We start from the raw sequence: 20,672 nt of genomic DNA on the forward strand, positions 1-20,672 counted from the left end.
TGGCCCAGGAAATCCAAAATATCCCGATGTCATCAACCAAGGTCTATTCAAGGGCCCTATCCAACATACGGCGGATTATCGCAACTCCGAGTTATATAAACACAAAGATGTAGTCATTGTTGGATCCGGCACCTCGGCACACGACGTCGCCCGTAACCTGATACTCGGTGGTGCAAAGAGCGTTACAATATTGGTAAGCAAATTCTAAAAAGCAGCTGTATTTCAATCCTTCAGACTATTTCACTGCGCTTAGAACATATCGACTGACTCTAAATGTCACAGCAACGAAGCCCGACGATACTATTCGACTTTGAAGTCATTAATCCAATGATTACAATGCGATATCAAGGAAACATGCCAGTCGAAACAGCCGACTTTTTGGAATGCGCGATGCCTGTTGGCATCCTCCGTGATATGTCAAGAGGTGCAGCTCAGATGATGTTGCAGTCTCAAGTCGATCGATCCGTTGCATTTGAAAGCAAGGGTTATATGCTCGATAAATCACCATGTCTTGTATCTCGTGCCTACGAAGAAAGAGGCCGTTCACTTTATATGGATCAACTCGGAGTTCTCGATCTCGTACTTGCAGACAAGATCAAGATTGCCAGGGGTGAGGCAAGAGAGTTCCTTGAAGATGGGCTTATCGTGCATGACAATATTGCAGGGAAAGACAACATAATCAAAGCCAACGGTGTAGTATTTGCGACGGGTTACAAAAGCGTTAACCTACCAAAGGAGTACGCTCAGAGTGGATTTATCGATCCTGAATCCGCATCGAGACTCGAAAATGTGAGTCTTTTTGGTGTTGACAACGAGGGTGAGATACCTGGTAATGTCACATTCTCTGGTCGTAAGTGCATTCCTCACTACTTCAGGTTGCGATGACAGAGTTGACGAAACTGGGACAGATCCGCATTTATATTTCTCTGGTATTGCAATGTATATGTCTCGCTGGATTGTAAGTCTTCTATTTTTCTCTCTAGAAGTCGTGCTTCACTAAGTAAAGGGAACGTTAGGGAAGGTACACGGCTATTCAAATCATGGCCGACGTCACAGGAACCTTTCCCTCTAGATATCCACGCGGGACACTTTAAGTTGACGACGCCGGCAATTCTGGTCCTTCAACTAGACGATCAATGCATCATGACATTGTCATAGGCACCCTAGTATACTTGAATAGTCTGAGTTTCTGACCAGAGAGTGGGATCAGCCTCTGAATGAATCACAAAACTCTTGAGAAACTCAAGGTGCCTTCCATCCAATCACCTTCATGGGCATTGAAATCCATGATCTGTGTGCTTCATCAAGAACACTGTATGCTTGTGATATGATGTGAACTGCCCAACCTTGAAGCCACCACTGGCTCTCATGCTGCTTCAAGAGAAGACTGAAATGAGCAAAAATCGCAACAGCCTCCTGAGTAAGACTTTTCAATAGAGGGACAAGGTCGTCTGCGACTTTGTAAAGCCATAATAGAGGTTCGAGAACATCGCGTGGTGTCAACGGGTCATTTAAAGTAGTGTTGAGTGATAGATCGAGTTGTTCGATCGCGAAGTTATAAGTGCGCAGTAAGTTTTTGTCAGATACTGACGCAGCCACTCGTTGACTTAGTTCGTCAAAAACCGTCAGCCTCTCAGACAGCTTGTTGTCATTGATAGCATGCCATCGTTTGGCACCATACGCCACAAAAGGCCTCAGAACAGCATGCTCATCTTCCCAGTGCTCAATAGCTTCAGCAAATGCCTTGTTGCCGCCTAAGAGAAAGGTCCATTCCGGGAATACGGCGTCAGCCGCGAAATGAAATCCACTAAGGCTTCGAGGGCTTCCGAGTGCTGCATAAGTTGTATCAGTGGCATGGCTCGCAGTAATTTGTTAACTAGAAATAGGTGCTAGCGAACGTCTTACCGAAGAACACTGTCAAAATGGAGAATATATACAAGTTGGTATAGTCTTTGCTGTCTTCAATATTCTTCATGGATTCTATTGCAGCGTTTGATGCTCTCTGATGGTATGCTATCCCCTGTGATGCATATGCTTCCCTCTCTTCTGGTTTGATGTGCGCAATATGGAGCGCCGACAATGCTAGAAGAGAATCAACTACGACAGTTTATATTAATATTGGTGCAATGGGGATATTTTAAGAGCAAGAAAAGCTGTAGAGAACAAGCCTTAGGAGTAATTGTGTAGAGTCAAGATGTATCTTTTGCCCCAATGCCCACAACATGGCCATGAAAGTAGAACGAACTGAAAAGACCTGCTTACTGATGTAATAACATTGGAACCCTATACGTACAACGTCGACTTTCCAAAACTCTCTGACGCTGGCATCTGTCGCCAAAGTTATGGAAGTCTGGGTTGTGAAGTGATGCAGCAACTCCATTTCATGGTAGGCGAGCCTACTTCTTGGTTCTAGAGTAGGAAGAGCGGATGACTTGCCTTGCTGATGAGCCACTGAGAAAGGGCACTTGACTCCATGCAAAATACAATTGCAGCAAGATGGGCGCTGCTCATCGCACTGGGGTTCCTTAGTCTGAATGATCATATCGGACAGAGACTTGATTGGCTAGTCTTAGTGATTTCGAATATACCTTTATCTTCCTTGCTTTGCATGTTTGACATCCTGTGCGACTCTTCTGGTGCCTCCGGCGTTTATACGCGCTCAGTGGGTAGATTCGGGTAGCCAGAGTACTCGCGTTGAAAGACCCTGAAATATCTGGATGTGCATCTTCGGGGCTCGTGGAGGCGTGCATTATCAGATCCAGTCCAGCTTGATGGCAATAAGATAAGCTCTGGATTGGTCTTTTGAATATTCGGAGCTTTGATTATGTGGATGTTGCAACATCCGGGTCAACCGGCCTCGAGGGATAAGAAGATGTGCGGCTAGGCAATTTTTCAAGAGTTGACCCCAGGGGTAAGCAAATTCGGACTTTACTCGTATGTCAATGCTGACTAGGGTGTACACCAATCAGCACCACCATTCCTCCTTGATCTTAGTTACACACTGGTGTTATTATAATCGCATTCAAGCTCTGTCTTATATCCCTACGCGACGTAAAGATTGTGCTAATCCTTCAATATTTGATCTGCCTCTCGGGCCGCGTTCTGCGACACTGGTTTTCAGTATTTATTTCCGACCTCCTCATCTTCGGGCTTCACATTACCATACAATTCAGTTCAGCCTGGAGAATAGAGAACAATCCACCGTTGCTGATGTCCACAAAACTTAATTCGAATCCCGACCTCCAAAAAAAAAAAATTTGCAACAAAGGCTTATTCAGACAAAATTAACCGAATCTTCATCCAACTATTCCGCGATGTCGTTCACGGATCCATTGCTCACAGGACGAGCTTCTACAAGTTACGAGTCTTGCCATGAGATCTCATCAAGCTGCCCTGTAGAGGCGACTACCCTAGGATATTATCCTAATGAGGGCGCGAACGTTTTCTTTGCCATTGCATTTGGTTTGAGCGCGATTGTCGCCGCCTCCTTTGCCATTTGGAAACGGACATGGAGCTTTTCGATTGCGGTTGCTGCAGGTTGTATCCTGGAAGCTGCAGGTACGCATAATTTCCATGTCTTCATTTGGCGATGTATAGGAAAATGATAGAGGCACAGCAATGATGAGAGTTGAAAGATTACGGAGACTAATTTCTTTCGATATAGGCTACGTTGGTCGCGCGTTGCTTCATAGTAATCCCTGGGATGTTAAAGGCTTCGAACTTCAAATTGTGGCCATTATCCTCAGCCCTACTCTGCTCTGTGTTTCGATTTACCTGACTCTCAAACATATTTGTCTTGCTTTCAACCCATTGTTATCCCGTATGCCACCTCGACTATACCCTTATCTCTTTGTGCCAGGCGACGTCTCCTGCCTAATAGTACAAGCCATTGGTGGAGGAATTGCTGCTTCAGCTGATAACGACAATGCAAAATTACTCGATAACGGTAACCGCACTATCATTACGGGCATAGTCCTTCAGGTGTTGGTCCTACTTGTATTTGGTGTCTTAGCGAGCGAGTACGTCGTTAGACTCCGGCGATGGCTTCACGGAGCAGAGGCAACAAGTGAGGCACTCAATCTTTGGCATGATCCGAAGTTCAAAAGATTTTTTTACGCCGTCAGCTGCGCATATCTTGTGATTCTAATCCGCTGTATCTATCGGTACGTCACATGAAGATGGGTTCTACATTCCAAGTGTTCAGTTATGATGTGCTAATCAGTGCTATAGTGTTGTAGAAATGGCCGGTGGATGGGGGTGAGAATGCCAGTACATCGTTGAGTTCTTTCAAAATTGCTAACGCGGCTGTTATTAGAAACGGAATCATGCAGGATGAATCATCGTTTGTTGTTTTGGAATCACTGTAAGAAGTCATGACTTTGTTGTCCAGACTCTTTCCAAACGGATTGCTGACATCAAGCAGCATGGTTTTGATTGGAGCCGCACTTTTGGCAGGATTTACCCCAGATATACTTCTCGCACGTACGACCAATATCCAGAAACACCTGAAGAAAGAAACAACTGAACAGTAAGTTCTCCAAAGGAGCATCTAACCTGGACGTGTTTAGAAACATACACTGATTTGATTCATGCTGGAAGTGTGCAATCCAGTGGGATGATTACAGACAGTGTTTGAATGAAGTTGTTACAACGACGTGAAGAACACCTGCACTACCCGTCCTCATCACATGCGATGGGCTGAGAGGGCTGATAGTCTACTAATTGCCCTGCGCGAGCCAATGATACAACTGTACTGTTAACATGTACCTTGGCGTGTTGAAGAGGTCTCTATTCAATGTGTCATGGGGTAACACACGCCGTATATTTGATACCTAACTTGAAGCCTTGAATTTCGAGTTTCCACTCCTATTAATGCTTGCAGCAAGGTATGTTTGCAGCAGGCTATAATATCACCCTATTTCACTAACTAATAGATATGATTAGTTTAGGCACAGATGTTTGTAAGTCTTCAACATACTTAGATACACAGTATGGCTTAGCACCAATGTCTTTGAATAATAAAACATTATATACTATATAGTATTCATTTTACATTTTGGAGAATCACATCTAGATCTCCGGATTGCTTCTTGTTACTCATTTAGTACTACGAGATACTTGTTGGAGCTAGGTGCGATCTAGCGTCTATAGTGCTGAAAGCAGATCGATCTGGTTATAGCCCTTGCGTCCTCGGGGCTCCCGCTCTCGTTGAGGCAGTCACGGGTAGGGTTCAGCCACCTGGCCCAGGACCCCAGCTAGCACTATATAGTGTATGCGTACTAAGCATCAAGCTTAACCTTCCGCACACATGCTCAAGCTTCGTCCTGGACAAGACATATAATAGACGGTAGCGAATTTTGAGATCGCAATTCCCTCGACTTTGCTCGATGGCTCAAGATTCTTGTCTCGTGTGAGACGACACAAAGTTTCTGTAAGCTTCTTAGATCCTGGCAATTCTATCAACAGGACATATTTTTTAGAAGCTTGAATAGCAGAGAAGTAGTTACATTCTTCTTACTAATTATACCGACTTGGGAAATCCCGGGTTGGCGGTTAGAAATCACTATTGGAGTAGCAGCTAGCCTTAGCTGGGCACTAACGAAAACTTCAAGCCCATTGATTCTGTCGTGGCTCCTTATCAGGATCACTGCGGCTTATGCTGAGATAGCAATGGCTTAGGCATTTGGACAACGAGGGAAATCCTCAGTATAGATTGTGGTGCCATACTAAGTTGTTATTCTAGGTTCAAGAATGGTCATAATATTTCCGTCACGTTAAGAGCTGTTGTCCTTTAAGATTGATTAAAACGCAAAGCGGTATATCGGTGATAGGCGTCAAATTGGGTTCTTGTAGATCAACTTATATGAATAGATAGCGAACTCGTACAGTATAACACTCGTAGATAGAAAGCTCCTGATAATAAAGGAACTTGAAGTAAATGTGTGGTTGAACTCTCACCGAAAATAGCTCCTGTTTGTAGTGACGACGCAACCGCCCTCATACCTTCATGGGCATACCGGCTTTCATACCGGGGAGCTCAGTAAGCCCTGAAAGAAGATTAGTTCGTTCCTACGTTTTAATCCATGGGAGACTTACAGCCATCGATATCCTCCTTAACGTAGCTCTTGACTGCACACTTATTCATCTGCGCCACGCTCTGAGACTTGAGCGGCTGCCCATTTTCGCAGGCCTGGAACATGCAGCTAGAGTCCATTGCTCGCTGAAGAGAGTCTCCCTTCCAGCCAAAAACGTAATCTGCGTGAGTGCCGTAGCCGTTCTGGTCACCGTAGCTCAGGACGAAAGGGTTCTTGCCGTTGGCTGGCCACATGTTGTTGAACTGAGTTGTGTCCCACAGAGTCTCGTAGGCCACCTGTGGCATCCGGACGGGATGCGACGCTGGGCAAGGGCCTGCGGGCTGGAATGCCTCCTTGGCCGTGTTGTACATGTGAGACTGGTGGTCAGGGCTGTCAAGATTCTTGCCGTCCCAGCATCTAAGCATCATCAGCAACCACGAACATTTCAATTATGTATCAATTTTAATACTTACGAAGGGAAATGATGCACTGTCATAATCCCTCCTCTACAGACTTTTCTACCTTATAATTAGCAGTGGTATCGTCGGGGTGAGTGAAGGAATCGAAGGGGGCTTCGGAGGACGTGTTTCAAGATCAAATTCTCCTCGTCGCATTAGGGTTTGTCCTGAATACTTGCGACATGTTCACAAAGAGTGAAATTCATTTACTTACGTGGGAAAGTCAGGAAGCTCAGGAAATCTTGTCGACTTTGTGTCCAAGCAGACAAAACGCAGGCCAATATGTCCCTTCGCCTCGTCCAAAGTGTTGGTTGTCGGGCTGCCCACCGTCATGCGGAAACCCTAATACTTGTCAATACAACCTAATTGTCAAATTGCCAAGCATTTATGCTCACTGGCTTAAAAGACGTAATCTTTTGATTCCCGTTTGAGTTGAAGTCCTGCTGGGTATAGTAGATCGTCATTCCACCATTAATACCGTTAGGAAGCGCAGCATTCTGCATGATCGGAACGCGCTTGTAGGTGCCATTTGTGGGATGTTTGAAGTACATAACGGCGGTCCAGTAGTTGGAAAAATCCTCCGAGAAGGTACACGTCGTGCAGCTACCCTGCTCACCAATATCACCAGTCATCGTCACATTGAAGGCATTTCCACCAACGATCTGATGAACATGGGTTGAAGGAACTTGACCAGGCTGAACAAGAGGATCGAGACGCTGGATGCTAAGAGTTGAGCATCCGAAGCGGAGCGCAGCCTGAGTAGGCGCGACGAGCGCGAAGGTGAGAGATAGCCACTTCATGTTTGTAGACCAATTTTGAAGTTAGTGAATGTTCTAGTGACGATGCATATTTTCACGAACACGCCGAAAAGATCTCGTCCCTATGTATACTTCCGTAATTGGATCCCTCTCAAGCGTGAGAACTTGCCGTCCGCCACCCCTAGCATAGTCGCTGCCGAATTAATTACTTCTCATCTATTTAGACACGGATGAAGAAGTCTAATAGTGAAACCTCCCCGGCATTTGTCGGAGTTTTCTATTGGACTGGGCAATATATCCAGCGAGTCTATAAAGAGGGGCTATATATGCCTATCCCAATCAGGAGGCCCATTACCACCTATCAACATTGGGCCTGCATTTTGACAGCCGCCACCATGCTACCGATAATCCAGGCAACTTCATATGGGTTGTCGCCCCAGATGCCGACTTCCTTGTCTGAAGAGGAGACTGCCGGAGTCACAGGACTGGCTGGGCAAGGCTTAGTGATCCTTGGTCGAGCTCTGTTATAGGCGTTTCAGAGGGTGCAGCAATTTGCCCATCCAATGACTTGTGAATATTATGGTATCTCAGGCCTGGAGAAAGGATATCTCGGTTAGCCATCTTCCAGCGTCATATACTGGCATGCTGCCAAGCAACCAACCAGGGGACAGTCGCAACTACTGACTCACGGCAGCCACCCTCTGAAGGATCTATGTTCTCGGCAGGTACTGTACCTGGGCATGTCGATTTGCCTGATTTACAAAGAATTGGCCTCTGGAAACGAGCTTTCGCTTCCAGATATCCTTGGAGGACTAATAATTGATGTCACACTAAGTTGTCACCGTCTCTCGAAGCCTACCTAGTCTCTGTAGAAGCTGTCTGGTACACAAAGCGATAATGATGATACTGCCAGTGGTTTAGATATGCGAAAACTTGACATAATAGCCTAGACGTCGAACATTCTTGTAGGCATTACAACATTTGGTCAACTTGTCACCAATCGCCTGGTTACTTAAGGCTACTTATCTGATGATAGTGAATCCTTGATGAACGTGTACCAACGACTCTACAAAACATGAGTATTGTATTGGTGAACCCTTTTGAATATGAGATAAGAGGAAAGCTTCTTCGAATCAGGTGTCATTGTTCTCAGAAAAGAGCACATAATTATGCTCGGCCTTCGACCGTGCTCCTCAATAAACTAGCCGACTAGGGTAGTGAACTCGTTAATTTAAAGAATTTTGTGCGAAACGATTATTATTCAACGAAGTAGAGGCCAAATTGAAATGTAATACAAACCAAACCCGAATATTCTGTGTGCCTTGCATGTGTTTCATTGACACGACCTTCGAACTAAGAAGCACTGCCCTCGCTCAACCACTGCACTTCGATTTCTTAGCAATCAGCTCATGACTGCCTCTTTGCAGCAAGATCATGGAGGTCGCCTTCCTCGCCAACCATTACCCTCCCGCCGGAGCTCGGGTCGGCCCGCTTGGGACCTTTTGGTACCGCATCGTCGATGCGATCCTTGATTGCCTCGTTCCGCGCGTCTATACTCGTACCAATGTCGGCTTCGGGTCGCTTGGTACCATAAGTGAGCCCTTGCTCAGCTATGATGTTCCTTCCAGAAATTAGGTCAGGAGGCTGAGCATTTCGGTGATTGAAACATACGATGTTTGATCATGTCGATTGGTATCTAGAGGTTGTGGGATAAACTCGCGAGAATTGTCGCTCTGAGAGTCTGTCATGTTGATCGGGACTCAGCGGATAATCTACTATGTATTAACTATTGTAGATAATTGGTCATGTGCACGAATTATTTACCTATTGACGAATTTGAAATACTGTAGTGCCTTGATAGAGGGAAGAGATGTGACGTAATGGATCGACTACCTTTCTGATAACAGCAGGTCTGCACTAAACTATGCAAAGATGCGGTGGCAGTGGCACGTGCCCCAGCCTCTCCTCTACCCCGGCAGAGGGGTAATAAACGTAATTATTGAGGGTGAAATTACTCAATGTTGAGAGTCGTAATACCATCAAGCTCTCGAATGTTCTGTTTATTACTATAGGTCCATGTAGTGGTATCCTTGCCGAACCAACGTTTATCACCCTGGAGGAGTAACCGCAGTCGCGTCATGGCTCCGTTCCCCGGTATCTAACCTTACTCTCTAGGTTCTCCTTCTCCTTTGTCTTTCTCTTCTTTTTATTTCGCGTTTTGTCTGGTTTGAATAGTGTTGAATAGAGTCACCGCAATTGGTAAGCCCAACTATACACACTCCTGCATTGGTGTTTACCTCTGGCACCGAATTGTTATGAAGCAAGGCCTTCCCCCTCCCCCTACCCGGCTCGGCAAAAAGAGCGATTAGCCACTCATAGTTCTTTTTGACACCAGATTATGAGTCCTACTGCTATATACACGGAGTCTTAGAAGAAGATAAGATTGAGTATGGACGAAGAGAGAACGGCGACGTGACTTGAGCTAACATTCGGGTCTATTTTGTGAGCAGGTCTAACCGTAGTCAAGAATTAGCGGACAAAGAAACAAGATATGGCTACTCTGGCGTGGTAGCATATGGAGTGTCTTTTATGTCCGACGTAGAGTAATGGAGGCGTTGGCGATTAAGGCTGCCCCCCTGTTCTCCAAAAGACTTCCATCTCTTCTTCGGAGAGGATTCCAAGCGAACTCCGGCCTTGAGAATTCATTCTCGGCCATTGATTGGTGTCCATCCAGGTTGACGGGCCCGGAAAATATCCAAGATTGGGTTGGTCCTGGGCCAAACGCGTCGTGGAAGGGCTTTGGAATGAATCGCCGAAACTCCCAGGTGCACGCCAGCTGAAAGAGTCTATGGGGCCACTCGAGTTGATGAAGGTATTATGATTTGCTGGGCCTGGCGTAAAAGGCTGGCCTAGGGCTGAGTAGGATTGTGCAGGTGTTAGAAGACCCGGAGCGATTCGCCTATGTAAGTCGCCGAGCGGGGTTGTTGGGTTATTGGGAGTGCCTTCTTGCTGCTCCACGAAAGTGACGAACCTATCAATCACGGTCCTCATCGCGGCCGAAAGATCAATGGTTCCTGCAAAAGGCCATTGCTGAGCCAATGTATCAGTATAGCCGCCATCCAAAAATTGTCTACTGTAGTCCCGCACGACTTGCACGACCTCAGGACATTGGACATACGGTGATACTGGACGGGACGCTCCAGGGAATAGAATGTCCCAGATACCGTACCAGCGCTCCTTGTCATCATTATGGTCATTGGAGCGAGTGCTGATTGCGGTCCATTGATCTGGAGTTGCTCCCGGGTACTCATAGTCGACTTCCTGGGCTTCGCATTCACGGATGTGATCGTTGCAATCGGCTTGCTCTGCGAAAGTCACTTTGCAGATGGGACAGTGAATCTTTTGGCGATGCTGTCGGTTAATATGTAGTCGGACATCAACGATCCGTGAGAGGCGATACCCCAGACAAGAGCGGTAGGTTCTAGTATCGTGCAGGGCGAAGGGGCAAGCCCATTTCAGCTGTGGTGCAAAGCTCGTGTTGCTAGATGGTCTACGGCTTATTACGCGAGGTCTTTTACCATCTTGTGAGTCTTGACCATTTCGTCTTCGCTTCCTGTTACGATTCTGCGAAGAACTAGGTGTTGTGCCAGCTGTTTCTGGGGGTGATTGAGCGCCTCCAGCCTCAGGCCTTGGTGGGGTCGAACTTGTATCTCCTTGATCGTTGGGGCAAAGGCAGTAGGCTTCGACAACGTCACGAAAGATCTCTTCGCCTGTTAACGACTCTGCTAGCTTGCCCTTCTTGTGAGCGACTAAGCAAATGGTCGAGAAAACAAGGAAGAATTCCTGCCAGAAGTCATCTAGTGCCTGTGCGACGGATTCATCGGCCTTGAGTATATTAGATGAGTGAGAATGGCTGAGTTTCGACTCTTGACAACTCCGATTTCTAGAGCTCCAGGGCAGAGGCTGGCTCTTAGACGATTTAGGGGGACCTCGACGTGAATGACGGCGTGATGACTGAAAGCAGTGGGCGTACGAATTTTCGGGTGGTTTAATAAAGGTCTAGCATTGGCAATCAAGTCAGTGGCGATGCACATAAACAAAGCCAGGCTGTATGGATTGAATTGAGTTCTCTGCTCACCTGTGATCGTAGTGTTGGGCCTTGTCCTGCTGAGTACTGACGGCGCCGCTGCGACTGGCCGTGCTCCTGTCATGGCCACTAATTCGTCCTTTCTTCGCGGGCAGTAGCCTCGAACGAGCCAGTTGCAGTGCTACACCTGAGTATTGACGGAAAATTACAGCTGAAATGCTCAGGAACGTTTGCGAATCGATAGAGGTCTATAACACCAAGGCAGGGGTTTTGGGAATGATGGACCGAAACAAACGAAAAGAAAATTGGAATTAAGTGGGAGACTGAGGTTTCGAGGGCCTTTTCATTTGCACATTGCATTGTCTGCTCTCAACTCCGTTCTGTCAAGTAGCCTCATGCGATCGAGGTCTCTGACCCAGCGGATACATAGAAATGGTAGTATCATTGGAGGCTTCACAAGTACACCCGTTTGCAAAGACTGTACCGCGCACCAATTAAGGCAACCAGCGATGAGTTAAAGCCTTGCTGAGAGCCTGAGGGCCTTATTGGAACACCTTTGCCCAGTAGCAGGACTTCTTGCAAGCCCACAACGGTCGAGTCTACGCAGTCGCGTGGGCGCCACCGCCGATCTCGTAAAGTCGATGCATGTAGGCCACCACAAGAACCGTACTGGGACGCCATTATGTGCTGAGGTTATTACTAGATTTACATGCATACTCTGGTATCGGAGGGACTCATCGAGGGGGCAACTCCAGTATCCTCATGGCATCTCATTTATCACAGGTCCACTGTGAAGGCAGATACCTGTAATTAAATAATCAATGGCAGCGTTAGTAAAAGATCTCTGCGCGGTCGTGTAAAGAAATGCGCTGCAGCGTACACATCGGCTCAACCATCACCACGGTGTTGACTTGATGCTCACGAGTTGAGACGCGGTGCAGATATATAGATCATCGAACCTCCTAATGACTTTCAAGATCCACTCGCCTGTTTTTTATATAGCAGCTATCAAAATCATTGTGATTATTTTGATCATGAGTCGAAGTAACAACTCGACATCCGTCGTCACTGGCGATATCAGGTATGAGATATTAGAACTATGGGCAATGCCCACTCCACAAGGTGTACTAAAGTATGTAGCTCGGTGCCATGCGGAGCGGGAATTGGCCTGCGAACCGAGCGTCTGAACACCCAACAGCACGAACCTAACCCGCCATTTAATGACACCTTAGTGGGATTGACCCTCAGACCTCCTAGCAAAAGCGCGAAACATCGAGGTAGAGCTAGGGGCTTGCATGCTGTAACGGGTTTCAATCAAGTTTTCTACAAATAATTTTCACCACTCATACTCCCTATGCCAGTATTATGGCGGGGTGGGGGCTTTGGCATGGATGCTCTGTACAAATTGAACTCGTTTTTGATTACTCCAATTGCGGGGAGGAGAAGACTCAATCGAATCGGCTTGATGTAGTATACCAATTAAAATAAATCGATAGAGTGTTCTAACCTCTAGACAACCAGGTATTCTCTTGAGCATGGCTTTATGTCGATCTTGTTCTCCAGTGATATTAAGATGTCATGGTCTCGACTTCGACCGATCTGATGGTGTCTAAGGATGGCAGTGAAGTAAGGCTGCTAGGCTAAGGGTGCCAGGTCTACGCAACTGTGTAAAAGGCGCATCAGAAGTCACGCCCGCTCATACTTGTAAGCCCGCCATTGGTTCACACTGATCAGCGATGATGGCACATTCGCTAGTTGCATGGACACGCATTAGTGTACGCAGCTGCGTAGGCTTAGAGTCTGCCTTAATTATACCTCTGAACACAGCTAATCACTTGGGTCGCGCACCGATACACCTGTAGGCATATTGCTTCTCAACCCCTTAGACCATAGCGCTTACAGAGGGGCCAGTCTTCCTGACCAATTACCTACATCCTCTTCCATACAATAAGCCTCAAGGGTGGTGTACTGAAAAAAACTGTGGTCGAGTCCCACCACAGTGATATACTCAGACTGTGTAGGGCATGCTGTACTTGATGTGCCCTGAAAGGTTAAAAGATCACTATTGCTTTCTTGATGCACGGCAGTAGGGGCCACATCCGGTCAGCTGAGGAATTTCGTAACATGTACTTTTCCTCCTGCTCCACCATATGAGATCGCACTCCCTCCCTGAATCACTTTTTACTTTTAGAACAAATGGTAATCAGAAATCATGGCAACGAATGCACTATTCTCTGGTATTCAGGACCAACAAAGTCATCAATCTAGGCGAGGTCCTGTTAGCGTTAGATCGGCAGATATCTCGCCGTCCATCCAGCTGACAGGATCTTCTTCAACACATGGCATGTTGACGTCTCAATCCGTGGGTTGTTTTGAAGACAGCATGCCATCAAGCTTCTTCGCGTCACAGATACCACCTGCTGGTATACAAGGCCCTTATCAGCGGAGGCTACCGTCACCAGAGGATTTGCTACCTGGAATGTAATTCTCATCTTTTGTCTATTCTTCGACAAAATCTGACTATCATTTAGTCGAAAATACAACAACAATGTGCTGGAAGTAACACGTTTCAAGGAAACGGGCAGCGACGATCCGAGTAGTACGTGATATCATACTTGAATCAATACGATTGCTAAAATACATAGCACTACCGAAACGAGTCGAGTCCCGGAGAGTCCAAACCACCTCTACGATAACTTCCCGGCCTATTCAGGCACTCAACGAGATATCTCAATGTCTAGTTGCTGATCAACGGCTGTACCCTACGCCAGAATCAAGCCCGAAACCCAAATTAGCGTCATTAAGGGAATTGCGCGACAGTTGCTATGAATTCGAACAACTGCCATATTCTGTTGAAGATATCTCTCCAAGAGAAGTTATGCCAGTGTTAGCTGAAGAAAACGTCAGCTCACAATTGGCAGAGCCAGTCCAAACTGCGACTACGAGGGGATCCTCCGGACATGGAACGAACTCGTCAACGAAGCGACAAACTCCTGACAGAAGGGAGTCACAAAATAAACTCCTGGCGTGCCCTTTCCACATAATGGATCGCCGGAAGTTTCACACTTGTTTCGGGTACCAACTGAAGCGGATAAAAGATGTAAAGCAACACATATTTCGAAAGCACGTCAGGACACCCAATCTTACCGAGAAACAGGTTATGGAGCTAAGGAATTACCAGAGCAGGGGAAGGCCTCTTGAAGAGCAGTGGTTTGATATGTGGAATATAATATTCCCGGGTGCTCAAAAGCCCAAGTCTGTTTATGTTGGGAGCAGATTGAGTGAAATAGTGCCGATGCTTCGTAGACTATGGAACAAGCGCCGTTCCGAGATCATCTCCGACGTTGCTCAGACTAGTTTCCTTGACACCTTACCCGGAAGCTTTGTTGACGATGTCATGGGATTAGTTTTCGATCGGTTCGAGGAAGAAACTGCAACTATTTCGACTGATTTCAGGTCAATGGAGCGCAAAGTTGCCTACGAAAAGCCTTGCACTACACCGGCGGAACCCCGCCAAAGTCTCATCGATCAGATGATGATAGGAGACACAGATTGCAACACATCCAGTAACCTTGCTGGAACCACGTTCACAGAGATGGGGAATGACTGTAATTTTGGTGATACGTTTTTGAGATCGCAAGATAGTGATCCACTAATATCTGACGACCACTACAGTCATTATTCGATATTTGGATCTGAGGAGAGAGACTTGGCCAACCTCTTCGCGGGATAAAGGGGTCGGTGATAGAGGAAGGGAAAGGACGAGCTTTTGGGTCCTGAGGAATCTCAACAACATTTTGGCGTAAACCTTTAGAATTGCTATGGTTTATCATGTGCATATAAAATAAGTCATGGCACCTGACGCAATTGTTCAGCCGATGAAGATGTTCTGGGCGATATGGGCTATTTGTATAGCTGCCTACAATAACGTAGAAGCGATGCAGAGACATCGGGAGAAATTTTGACGTCAATATTCAGCCCAAACCTATGGTCGCCTGGGCGAAATGTTTTGTGGCATTGCACAGCCGTTGATACCCAAATGACTAGGCTTCGGGACTTGGACGGCTTAGTTTCACAAATCGTCTTCGAGCAGGCTCTCGGTGAAAGGCTTCTTACGATCGTTGAGACGGCCTCATCAACTGTATTTGAAACCCTTATAGCAATATGGAATTTCATAGGAAACTAGGACATTTGCCCAATAAGGTTGTCTCTTCCAATATGATAAACTGCCCATCTTAAGGCAATGTGTTACGCCTTGGATTGGGGGCAAGGCTCTGATTGGCGCGCCGCTGCGCAGGTGTATGGGGCGCCTCAGCCATCCAAGTTAGCTTGCCATTTCTTCTTGCTTCTTCGCCTCCCATTTTTACTACCATTTACTTCGCCAGGGAGACCTATTCTATCACTCACGAGCCTCAAGTAGCATATCCTTTGCCGTGCTTAATCAATAATCTCCTACAAAGATTTTACCTCACATCTCATGACCTGGATGCTGCAGAGCCGCTACAATGAGACTCATGAACACGTCAACATGGAAGCTGAAGATGTTTCACGAGGCTCTGTGTATCCCGCCTTACGCAACCCTGTCACATTGTTGGGAGACCGACGAGGTTCTGTTTACCGATATGACCAACGTTGAATCGGCGTCTCAGAAGTTGGGGTTCGCAAAGATTAAAGGCGCTTGTCTTGTCGCTGCTACTTTAGGTATACATTGGATTTGGATCAATACAGTGTGTATCGATAAATCGTCGAGTGCAGAGCTCACGGAAGCTATCAACTCAAATTTCCAATGGTATCAGAACTGTCAGATATGCCTGGTGTATCTGAGCGACTTCCAAGGCGATCCTAATGCAATGGACGATTTGGAATCTGAGCTCGCCAAATGTAAATGGATGAAACGTTCATGGACTCTCCAGGAACTTGTTGCTCCGAAAGCTGCTCGATTCTATAACCGCCACTGGAGCGTAATAGGCACTAAACAATCGTTATTGCCACTCCTCTCGAATATCACGAAAGTTGATCAAGACGTAATAGCAGATGTAGAATGTCTATCCGGCTATTCTATTGGGAGACGAATGGCCTGGGCGGCTGGCCGCTCAGCGTCTCGTACCGAGGATATCGCTTACTCTCTTCTGGGCATATTCAAAATCAGTATGCCCATCATTTACGGCGAGGGTGGAAGGTCATTTGCACGTCTACAAGAGGAGATTTTAAAAGATACGGATGATGCATCGCTTTTCGCATGGCAAGCAAGCAGCGATCAACAGTACCGAGGCATATTAGCCACTTCTCCTTCGGAGTTTAGCCATTTTTCCACACGATCCGTCGTGGGACCTCTTCGATATCGAGGAACCGTATATGCAAGCTCGACCGGAATTACGATTGAAAGCGATTTTGCATTAAACAGAACAAGTAACACCATTATATTCGGATTCCACGGTACCATCCGAGATTGTGATGAGATTTCATATCTCGGCATACTGCTTCGGCCTTGGAATGGTCATTTTGTGCGGTACTCTCCACAAACGATCATAGAATTGCCCGGCTTGCCGGGTAGGACAGCGATGAGAATTCGAGCCAAGCGTGACGTGGATTACAGACTCTCGAATAGTATCACTGAGAAAATAGTGCAAGAAGAGAGCAAACAGTCAAATCTGTGGCCTCAAAAGCGAACCCTCAGTGGGAATCTCTCAACGGGTGGATCTGACGTCGACTACATTTATCCGTCTTCCTTTGCTCTATGCCAGTCACCCACCAGATCATTGTCCTTCGACCAAACGTTTAGTCATCGAAATAGCTTGTATCTGGATAACGAACCGGTATGGTCAGGATCTGGATCCCAGGCAACGACTAGCATTGCACCTCCATCTGAGTTGAATATAGACCAATTGGTGGACCTACAGAACGGCTGTTCTCAATTTCAGAATGACGGTTTTCCCATATGCGGAAGTCTCAAACCCGAATTGGAACCTGATCTCGGTAGTGGAAACCTGAATATTTCGTCGAATTCTTGCGAGACAACTGTCCAATGCGATGACGATAGCGATGACGATATGCACCTTTTCACTTCATTGCCAGCGGAAGCTCCGATACTAGATCCAACTCATGTACTCCTACGGTTCAAAGAAGAACTGACCGAATATGGACTGGCCGAGTTCTCAACTTGTATAGCTCAAGATAATGCTTCTGGTAACAAACGCACGAGAGACAGCATTCTGTACTCCATGCGTAAGCGCCTCAAACCAGACGTGGACACGCACCTTGAAGTTGAACATTTGACGGATTCTGAAGACGATCAGGTAGTTTTTGTGAATAATGTTCAAATTAAGGAGGCGGTTGCTTTTGCGTGTCCATATTTTGCAAGAGACCCACGGCTGCACCAAGACTGCCTGAAGCGCGTATACCTTCAAAACATCGAAGACGTGAAGAAGCATCTTTGGGCTGCACATCGTCTACCTCACTTTTGCCCAAAATGCCAACAGAAATTCGATACCGCTTCCGCATGTGATCAGCATATTAGACAACGACGATGTGCCGTGCAGCAATCCCTCGATATACACGGTATTTCTGAGGATCAAGTCAAGATGCTTGCAAAGCGGTTTGACAGAGGCATGTCTGCAGTGGAGCAGTGGTTTTCAGTCTGGGATATTGTATTCCCTGGTATTACACGCCCCAAAGATGCCTATCTTTCCGGAGAGATCGAAACTTTGGTCTGCATTCTTCGTGATTATTGGGAACGGAAAGGAAAGCGAGTGATTTCACGGTTCGTGAAGCTCAAGGGGTTGTGGGAGTCAATGATGTTGCGAAATGAGGAACGGGATCTCGAGGCACTCTATGCTCTTGTCCTAGACCAGATGGTCGACAAAGTGATTGACAGCTCTTCGGACTCAGAAAGTAACGGCACACAACCAACTGAGAAAGTTGGTGAGATTTTGAGCATGTTGCGCACTATTTACTCTCGATTCCTCTAGTACTTTCATTCAATTTGGTAGCCATATAGTGTATTCTTTACTAACTTGGCATTTTTCGTGGTCCGTGAGAACGACCCTATTTCAAGGAGTCAAAATTTCATGCCACTTCCATCATGGAAGTCCCTTGCAAATCTTAGTCCTGATCATTCTCGCCATGCAATGTGTGTAACGAAGCTCACTAGATATTGGTAATGGGAATACAAAGGATTTTGGAGATCATGAGCGTGTTGAAGTGTATTTGTTGTGAGGACCAGGATCTCAAGACTAAACGTTCACAAAGGAATAGGAACCCCGAGCTCAGCTGATGAGAGTGACTCAACGTATATTGACAGGTATACCATAAAAGAGACGGCATTAATGCTATACTATAGTATTCAGAATATCCTCACATCTCCATTAAATTAAGATTGATTTCCATTTCACAAAGGCCAAATTAATAGGGAGGAATCAGTTATTTCATAGTATTATCTAGCCAAGTATACACAGCCTATTTCTTCGATAGTAGGCGTCTCGATTCTGGGAATAAAGACTATCTTATCGACATGAAGCTACGCTATTCCTTATACAAGTGCGGAGATATTTATGTCCCTTCAGGAAACTCCAGTGGAAAGCACGCCCTGCTGATAATTTGGTGTTCTTGAAACATTGGGCCTAAATTGCTATTTTGAATGGCTAAGCATTGATGCATGCGAAATGTGTCTCATCTAGACCCCTTGAGCCACAAGTTGAGGGTGGCCTTTGTACAATCATCATAATCGCGCCAATCACATGCAATCTTTTGTCGCTGCCAAATATATGAAATATGTCCTGGATCAACTAGAGCCGTTCACCTTAATAGGTGTCCTCTCCTCCACCATATTCGCTACGGCATGGCCAAGGTCGGAGTCCATTGCTCGGAAACCCTCGAGAACACCGTCTCGGTCGCCTTGAGCCAGCTCCTGGCTCATCTTGGCCTTACCCTCGAGCCTGTCGATCTCGATTTCGATGCCGATGATGGCTTTCCTGAGAAGCTCGATATACTTCTCTGGAGCCTCTGAGATCTTCCAAGGTGAGGGCTTCCCGTCGGTGCCGGTATAGCCCATTATGCGTCTGTCACTCTGATCTGAGAGCTCTCCAAGCTGCTTCATCAAAAAGCTGGATGACTCCTCAGATGTATGATCAAGATAGATCTTGGCGCGGCCGTATGCTTGTACGGCAGCATAGTTCCAGGTCCCCACTACCTTGCCAGTCGTAGGTTTGGTTTCAACGTAAAACTTGGGTGTGACGTAGTGGTGGACTTGAGAGGTGAAGAGAACCAGGACCTCCTGTTCAAGGAAAGAAGCTGAGGAGTCGCTGGTCCGTGACTTTATTGAGTCGATCATGGCCTTACTCTGTGGGTTTGCTCTCGCAAGATGACCCCTCAATCGGCCCAGATCTTCCTCATTTGACTCGTCGTCGACATCCAGGACCCAGGGGATGTGAGTAGACTGAATAAGAGGGTAGGTTGCTGATGGGATGGCTGTTGTCAAGACACCAAGTGGGTTATCGCGTATAAGTTGGCGCAAAGCTGCAATGCTCGTTTCTGCGTGGACAGCACGGAGATACATCTTGGATTTTTGGAGTGTCTCTAACTTCAAGTTGCAGTAGTTTCCAGTTTGAAGTGAATATATTATTCTTAAAGAACAAGGAATACTTCCCGCGGAAGGCCGGACAGGATCAGATAAGTAATGAGTCTTCTGCAAGTGGACTTTGCAATGTGGGCCATGTTCCGCCCTGTGGGTGACAGCGTGCGATGTCGCTATTGCTCGGCGTTGACTGGCTGCTTGGTGCTCTAGAGCGGGCCGAAGCAACGGCTGCGAGTTGGCGCTTGCGCCCACTATTATCCCGGGCTTCGATCCCTCTGTGGTGGGGGTGAACCGGACCTCTCACTGCGGACATGTCCTCCGTCAGTGGACAAACCCGTCAAAGGAAATTTCTTTCCTTTCATCTACTTATTGAGAAGTTGATTAGAACCTGCTTGACCAGTGGTCACAGAGAGATTAGAATTTGAGAGATCTTTCCGTGCTTTGCGCAATCGAGCAAACTTGAAGTTGATGTGCACCTAGGCAATTCGATGGCTCTGGCTGCTCAGAAGGGAAGGCCGATCCGAAGACCACATGGGGACCCTGACGTCCCCCATCATTTAGTGCGAACCCAACTGAATCGAGAGTGCGCTAGCACTTGACACCACTATCTTAGTGGCGGTAGTGGATAAGTAAGAGGTGTGGCCGATAGCATACTGATAGCGGATGCTGCACTAATTAGGTGTCAAGAGCAACCTCTACTCATGTAGAACCTAGAAACACGCT

General features: G+C 46.7%; 2 protein-coding genes across 2 annotated transcripts; both read right to left on the reverse strand.

Moving 5' to 3' along the window:
• Window positions 1-5,997: 5,997 nt before the first annotated feature.
• On the reverse strand, window positions 5,998-7,332 carry UCRPA7_972 (hypothetical protein; the record flags this gene model as incomplete). The annotated part of the gene is made up of 4 exons (XM_007913561.1): window positions 5,998-6,047; window positions 6,097-6,491; window positions 6,747-6,874; window positions 6,928-7,332. 4 exons carry the CDS (start codon window positions 7,330-7,332, stop codon window positions 5,998-6,000), a joined length of 978 nt encoding a protein of 325 aa, XP_007911752.1.
• An 11,825-nt stretch (window positions 7,333-19,157) lies between these two features.
• Window positions 19,158-19,931, reverse strand: UCRPA7_973 (putative transcriptional protein; the record flags this gene model as incomplete). Its single annotated transcript, XM_007913562.1, has 1 exon — window positions 19,158-19,931. The coding sequence occupies one exon, from the start codon at window positions 19,929-19,931 to the stop codon at window positions 19,158-19,160; it is 774 nt and encodes a 257-aa protein (XP_007911753.1).
• Window positions 19,932-20,672: the final 741 nt, after the last annotated feature.

This window comes from Phaeoacremonium minimum, assembly GCF_000392275.1.
Source record: "Phaeoacremonium minimum UCRPA7 unplaced genomic scaffold PA7_03_scaffold_47, whole genome shotgun sequence".
Classification (NCBI taxonomy): domain Eukaryota; kingdom Fungi; phylum Ascomycota; class Sordariomycetes; order Togniniales; family Togniniaceae; genus Phaeoacremonium; species Phaeoacremonium minimum.